At 39.2% G+C, this 8086-nt stretch overlaps 1 protein-coding gene across 1 annotated transcript in view; it reads left to right on the plus strand.

Moving 5' to 3' along the window:
* Window positions 1–8086, plus strand: part of TRPM3 (transient receptor potential cation channel subfamily M member 3) — a 301300-nt gene that overhangs the window by 280418 nt on the left and 12796 nt on the right. The window contains exon 22 of the mRNA XM_035891054.1: window positions 24–198. Within this exon, the coding sequence (XP_035746947.1) occupies window positions 24–198 (175 nt within the window). The remainder of the gene's footprint in view (window positions 1–23; window positions 199–8086) is intronic.

Consider the following 8086-nt stretch of genomic DNA (forward strand, 5'->3'; position numbering starts at 1 on the left):
TCTTTCCCTGTTATTACATTCAGATGATAGACATGATGTACTTTGTCATCATCATGTTGGTGGTTCTGATGAGCTTTGGTGTCGCAAGACAGGCTATTCTCTTCCCCAATGAGGAGCCTTCATGGAAGCTGGCGAAAAACATTTTTTACATGCCTTATTGGATGATCTATGGGGAAGTGTTTGCAGACCAGATAGACCGTAAGCAAGTTTATGATTCTCATACTCCAAAGTCAGGTATCCAATTTTGATCAGATGATGTCCTATTAGATCGTGTGTGTGTGTGCTCAATAAATGGCTCGGGATAGAGGAACTCCTTCATCACAGCGAATGGTCACAAAAATATTTTTTCAGCTAATATTGGGGTGTCAGTTTCTGGCATGCTTTTGGCACCACTTCACAATTATTTAACCAGAAATCTGTAATGCTAAATCATCTTACATATAAAGAATGTGTTAAATGGTTCCTTTTTACCAGTTGGGTTACAGGGACATTGTCCCAGGTATCCACCATGAGTTCATTGGTATACCTGGGACATAAAAAGTCACTTCTTCTTTACCCATTCATTGGTTTGACCTAAATACTTTTTACCTAACTCCATACTGAGCATCAAGTCTAATAATACTGGGTTAGACCTTCAGCTCCTGCACTTCATGAGGATCTAATCCAATGTGTTTTCTTTTCTCTGTTACCTACTCACTGCCACCACTTTTACACTAAACCATGTGATGCAATTCTTTAGGGACAGTAGATCCATTTTTTCTTTATTTATTTATTGGAAGGCAAGACTGTTTTCATGTCAGTGCAATCACAATGAAAGCCAGTGTTTCATATACTGTCTCCTCAGGATTCATTTGGCTGTTGATCAGGAAAATGCCAGTTTTCTATTTATATTACGCCTCCTGGTGCCACCCGGTGCATTACGCCAAAGGAGAAGGGTGGTTGGTCCTGAGAAATGATGCGGTGGATGAGCAAACTAAGAATCACAAACAATGTATCTTTAGCACTGACATGCTAACCAATGTTCATTATTCCTGCTTAAATATGCATAAGCCTTGGCAGCATTTAGAAGTGTCTTTCCCAGCGGCAGATAGCATCCATTAAAGCTCTGTTTAGGACACTCCTTTCTATCCTATGTACCACCTTAGGAAAGGCCAGTGTTTTCATAATTTATCTTCTGCTTGTTTGGTATTGACTAAGTTTGAAAAGTGGAAAAGAGGTGTTGATTTTTCTTGAGCTGGTTAAGGTAATACGTGTATCTATATCACCAATAATCCCCCCAGCTTAATGGAGTTTCAGATGGACAGACATATATGTATCACATGGCAGGTATTTCAGCAGTTCCATGTCCATTTCTTCTTCCTGGTTAGCACAGAACCGTTACTGTGAATACAGATGAAACCTCTTTTTTATGTTTACTTCCCCACTTTGTTTGGAGAGGATGCATGGCATGCAAATACCTATAATCACAAAGGTTCTCACTGAGTTTAGCTTTTTACCCAGTTCCCTCATTTTTATACTTTTTCCTTTTCTTTTCTTTTTAAAACTTCATTTCATTCCAAAGACATAATAGTTGGGAGTATAAAACTTCACCTTGTTCCAAAAGCTTAATAGAGGGATAAAGGTTTACCCCATTAAACTATGACTTCCTTCCACAAGCAGTATTCTGTCTGTCCCTCTACAGGTGGCCATTTATTGATGTTGTACTAAGTAACTACCATAGTGCAACAAACATGGCAATTGGCTGAATAAAAAGTTCTTGGTATTTTTTAAATGAAGTGCTGATTATAGTTTAGAACCCCAAAACCTGAGAAACTAAAGTGTGTTTGAATGGAGCATGGGTTTTAAGTATGAAAAGAGGGTGGCAGGCTCCATCCCTTGCATGAGGATCTAGGGATAGTCTTCTGTTATTCAGGTGCTCAACATTTAAACCTTGTAAAAAGATGCAGCATAATTACCTCTGAGGCTTAGGGAAAGCAAAATTCCTGATGGTTGCAACTCCAGCTATAAGCATATCCATGTTGCTCTGTTTGTGTCAAGGAAACTAGGAGTTGCAGCAAAAGTGGTGATGCCAAAATGAAAAGCAGCACCTAGTTCCTCCTTCCTGAGAGACAGATGATGCAGGGAATTAGAATCTGCCACTCTTTCAGCATAAAATATGTGCAATATGTCGTGTCTGTCTGAGGCTTAGTTGTCTCAAAAATGTTACCTCTGGAATAGACTGGGAGCATGAGCAGATGGTTGGTGATGTTATACAATCAAAATTACCTGATTGGCACCCAAAAGGTTTTACTAGTATACTTACACTTTTTCACCATTTCAAAATTTGTTGTTTTATGTATTTTCCAAGTTGTTCTAAGCTAAATCAGCCACTGTATTCATGTGTTAGAGTACTATACTGTTTGTACTTTCTCGGATAAGATAAACATGTTCTAAAATTGTTATGATACACCTACACTGCAATTGAACTTTATAGCTTGGAGCAGATTTTTTTATTACTATTACTTTAGCAAACCAAAAGGGTTTCTTTGTGGTTTTCTTTATATTTTGGTGTTTAATATTGCAACACCTTTTGCAAGTTTGGTACTCAGCAAACAAGCTGATCTTGGAAGCACATATACATTTGAGCCACGCTCCTGGAGATTATCCTAGTGTCCGAGAAATGTACAAAAAAAAAATATGCTACTCTAAAATTTCTAACTTACTTTTTTTCTTTTTTTCATCTTCTGTTGATTTGTGAAGCATGCCATTAAGGCTGACCAAATGCAATGTCTGGATCCATCTCATCAGCTGGCAGCCTGTCCATCCAGTGGGTCTGCTCTGATTTTTATCTCAACACACTGCACTGTTACAACACTAGCTAAATGCCTCTCTCTGAAATAATGCATGTCATATACATTTACATTTTTTTACCCATACTTTCTGTATTGATTTCGGTTTTTAAATACATATGTTAACTGGAGTGTGCATTAGTGTCCTGTTGGCATGTGATCTCATCTTCAACTCAAAAGTGGGGACAGAATTATATCCTCACTTCTGGGAACATGAAGACACTATTTAGTGGTGTCGTTTATTACCAGTGATGTACATAAATGCTGCATTCCTACAAATTCCTGACTAGCAACCAATTGTAAAGACGGAGAAAAAAAGCAGAGTAAATCTTTGAGAACTGTGTTCAAATTTTCAGGTAAATTCAACAAAAGCAGCAAAACCAGTCTCAAAGTAGTTCTTCTCAGACTGACAATTCATCACAGACACATTAGCTGGGGGAGGAAGGAGAATCCAGCTCAGGGAACCGGTGGTGGTATGTGCAACTGTCTCACTTTTAGGCTGCCTTTCCTATCCCAGCTGAGCTTTGTGCTGCCTGGTGGGATCCATGGGGCAGCAGCCAGCCACATAGCTGCTTTAGTGAATGCCTGTCCGGAAGGAAATCCACAAACACTGTAAAATTTTTCCCTCCGTTCACCACACTTACTTTGGCACTATTGCTGGCAATTTTAGCCAGCAAAATTCACAACACAGTTATTGTATGCAAAGAACTTTGTTTTCACCTTACCAAGCTATCTGCCCCTCCAAGAATACTGTGGATACAGAAGTATGTGAGAAATACTGAAGAGGAAACGATTATTCGGGGAGTGAGATTGCTTGGTAAAAAAATGCAGCTAGATAACATACACGGCAACTTGAGAAACAGCAGTCACCTGTAGAAAATCAGCAGCAGACCTCACATTTTCCTATATTCAGAAGGCAAAGCATCTGAGAGTGCTGTTAGCCAACATGGGTTTGGGTTTTTTGGTTTGGGCTGTTTTTCAGATTTGTCTGGTGTCTCACATGTCATATTTGCATCTGGATTTTCTTTCCAGCTGACAGTATTTCAAGTGCCATCTGGAATCTGAAGATCAGTCTGAGTTGTGTTTGTTCCCTGTGCCTACTCCCTTATTGGAAAAACCTACATAGTTTAAAAGAAAAAGATGGGCCCTCCTTCTCTTTCACTTGGATTAGAGGAATGCCAGTAACCAGAATGCAGTTGTTTCAGAAGACGATTATACATAGGTTTTAAATATCCAATGAACTTGAGAGAAAAATATAATTACTACAAAAGACTTTTTTAAAATTCTTTAAATTTCTTAGTCTGTTAGATTTATTTTTTTTAAAGTTCTTGGAGGTTTCTCAATATAAATTAATTTTTTACACTAAATTCTATATGATCTTAGAGGTTTCATGCTTTTCCTGTCTCCATAGAAGCCTCCTGTGAGGGCTGTCATTTGTGTGGATCATTCTGGAATTAGAACAAGGGGAGCAGCTTTGCACAAAATAGAATAAATCACACCTGTGCTTTTTTTTGCTTTTTTCTTCTTCTTTTTCTTTTTTTTTTTTTTTTTTTTTTTTTGCATCTTGAGAGCAGCTCTGCAGCACAGGCGATATTTTTAGTGTTATTAGGCAAAGGCAGAGGATAAAATTTGTGCACAGCCTAAACACCATTTTGAAAGTCTCTCCGGCCTGAGTTGTAGTACTATTCCCCTTCCTAGCACTCCTCTGAGGTTATATTTTGGGTTCCATTTTGTTGGATATTTTTAATATCGAGGGGAGGAGTTGGGAGAAAGCACTAGAGGGAACAAGAAAAATACAGGGATTTACTATAAATTATTATTAAAATACCAGCAGATTGGAGAGATGCTTCAAAGTATTTTTTAATGTGTCTGAGGGCAAAAAGCAACACATAAGGTCATGATGCTGTAGTTAAAGCAACTTTTTTGATGTAATGAGACACTGTTCAATTCCCTGGATGTTTCTGCTGTTGAACAGAGCAATGGTGTAAGATTCAGAGTTCCCAGAGTTCAGCATTTTCTCTGTCAATGAAGAAGTGGACAGCCCTAGGCAGCTCACTTAACTTTTTTTTCAGTATTTACCAGCCTGGCAAGCCGTTAAGGTTGCTTAGACATTTGATTAAAAAATTATAAAATGCTTTCACATCCTTTGGGTTCAGTGCAGATCAAAATTGGAAGGTGCCTATATACTCAAAAACAGGGTGATGAGACTGCATTTAAAATGTCCAGGCTCGAATAAAAAAAAAAAAAAAAAAGTTGGGTTGGTTTATTAGTTAATACGAACTTATTGGTTTCCTTATTCTTTAGATTGTGATCATATGAACCAATGCCGCAATTTCTCATACTTTCAAACAAATCAACTTGTACAGTAAAAGTGGTATCCATTTTTACATGAGAAGTTTTCATCAAAGGCAAAAAGCTATTTGGTAACAAAGCTGTTCATTTATGCACTTTTCTCTCTCAATTATTTCCCACAACTACTTTGGAAGGGTGCAGCTGGGGGAAGAGTCATGATGCAGAAATTTGCAAGCATTGTTTCCCAAGCCCTCCACCCAATACACAGTAGAAATGAGCAGTGCCCATGTCATGACAGTAATTACAGCAGGGAAACAAACTCTTCCTGAGCTCTGCCACTGCTTTAGGCCTGAAACACACAGAGGGGTGGGTTGCTGCTGTTCGCAACTATTTGCTGGCCAGGAAAGAGGAAGGGTTAGGTATGTAGCAGGAAAGGCCCAGACAGGAAACTGTAAACAGGAGCCAAGAAGGAAAAATAAGCATAGGCTGTGAAGAAAACAAGAGATGCAAAAAACACGTACATCGACAAATGTCGGGATGCAATGTTTGAAAGCTAAGTCAAGTTAATTCATGTAACTGAAATTAAAACTCTAGGCATTTATTATTTTCTAAAGCCTGAGTTCGGGACTTAATGTCCGACATCTATCCAATGGCCTGTAGGTATCAGAGTGATTGGGTGTTTCAGTTACCTGAAATAGGCATATATTTATGCTAACAGAATTTGTTTCAGCAAAACATCTCATTAGAATTAAGTACTCTCTGTATTTTTTATTAAACCAAGGCTGAAGGGTAAAAAGATGAGTATGTTTTCACACGCGTTAAAATTGTGCTTTGAAAAAGTTTGTTATCACAATATGTTATGGCACATACTACAAAAATTACTATGTTTCTCCAAACATAATTAAAATGGTCAAACCATGTTACACATGAAAGGCTGGTGCGGGTCCCTCAGGGAGGAGGCACAGCACGCAGCGAGTGAAAGCTTTGGCTTGATGGAAAGCACAGCGTTACCAGGGTGGGAGCCCCAGGAGACCGGCGCTCATCACATGGGAACCCAACACTGTGGAGCCCTGCTCAGGAGTGACGCTCAAGGAACAGCACAGCAGGGGTGGATAAAAAACCTTGTGCTGATTAACATACCGTACATAGGCAGTGTCCTGCTTTGCTCGTTAGTGAACTCGCTGGTGTAATGCAGGTGCTGCTGTCTGAATTCTGAGATCCACAGCTGGCCATCACATTGCCCATGCAGGGGTATGTGCAGGCAGGGGGAAGCAAAATACCCCAGCTTACGGTAACATGGAGATAAGACATGGTTGGGACTCCATATACCCGGGTGGGGGACGCAAACTGTCCCAGGTTACTGTAATATTCTTCTCGAACCCTTCAAACAGAATTCTGATTTTTTAAATATAAGCAAGTATCCCCATTGTCTAAAAAGAGCATCACTGCTACTTTTAGCCTCCTTCCAGAGTCCTCTTTCACAGAGAGAGAAATTTGTTTCTGGTTTCCTGGGACTAATTATTTTAAACTAACTTTTTATTTAATAGTGGGGAAAAAATTGTTAATATTAATGTTATAGTTTGAAGATGGAAGAAGATGTTCAGTGACGTGCAGTGGAACACAGACTTCTGCATTTTGGACACACATCATACATTTTCTCATGCAGCCAAAGATGTGAAGCTTAAGTGGTGGCTTAGTTCTCCATAAAGTAAGGCATGAGATTAGTATTCCCTTGTTATTTAAAAACTGTTCCCACAACAGAAAGTGCAAAAGACAAAAACCTTTGCAAACCTTCAGGACTAGCCGAACTTCTATGCATGTATAGAAGAGACCATGGGAACTTGTCTTTGTAGGAAGTCTAAGTTGGCCATCAGTGTGTGACATAAACCAAGAGGGATGCATTAGTAGTATTCCCAATACTCTGTTGTAGGCAAATAAAGACTGAGAAATCATTTTTGTCTTGGTAGTTGTCAAAGCTGATTTTCTTTTTAGATTAAATTTGCTTTTTTTAATAGAAGAAAATGGGATAATACAATTGTAACCAGACTTTGAGCTGAGTTTTTGATCTCATTGATCTAAGGTTTAAAACATGGTTTTCACCAGTTTCTCTCACTGCAACAAAAGACGTAATTTCTTCTGTTCGTCAGCACAGAAAAGGACAACAGGTTTCATCAACGGATGGAGTGATTGTTCTGTTACTGGTGAAATCACGACAGGTTTTGGTACTGTGTTGCGTTGGACTTTGTCGCGCTGAATCGACATGTGAGCAAGTTAGTGTTTCCACACTAACAGAAATGTAAGTCTCACACTGAGTGCTGATACCAAGAGGTATTGAATGCCCCAGTTTCTGCTGGGTGAAGGCGGAGCACACACAGCTCCGCACTCCCAGCAGCTCACAGATGGCATTTTGAATGTGTAAATAAAACCGCTGCTTGGAGCAGTGCAAGAAGCACAGAAGCAGCAGTAACTTGATCTGCAAGGTGATCCTTTCTGAGAAATAAAGAATTGCGTACTCTCAGCCTGTTCGTAACAAATGTATGTTTGTAAGCAGGAAAGACTAGTGACACCATGGGTCCAGACACAACAGAGCTGCTTGTAAAAGTAGTATGGCTTGTATTTGGATTTGCCATTTCTTTTTCCATGAGCTGAATATTTTGGGAGAGTTCTTCTCTGAAGTTGATGTATCATGTATTCTTCTGCCCCATATGGCTATAATATTTCTATCTAATAGCTTAACAGCCTTACATAGTGCCCTAAACCAAGTACCAAATCACACATAATATCATATGATTGCTAGCACAGACACCCTCAGTTGAATCCCATGCTCTGTGAATCACATTCAGAAGGACCTTTTTGAGAAGAAGTAATAGTTGGTGTTGGAATTCATGGATTTGTTGACATAGGGTGGAACTTTACAAAATATAAGGCATTGGCAAACTTTGTTGTCCGTGAAGTCAGTGGGAAAC

This window comes from Egretta garzetta, unplaced genomic scaffold (genome assembly GCF_000687185.1).
Source record: "Egretta garzetta isolate BGI_Z169 unplaced genomic scaffold, ASM68718v1 scaffold173, whole genome shotgun sequence".
NCBI classification, from domain to species: domain Eukaryota; kingdom Metazoa; phylum Chordata; class Aves; order Pelecaniformes; family Ardeidae; genus Egretta; species Egretta garzetta.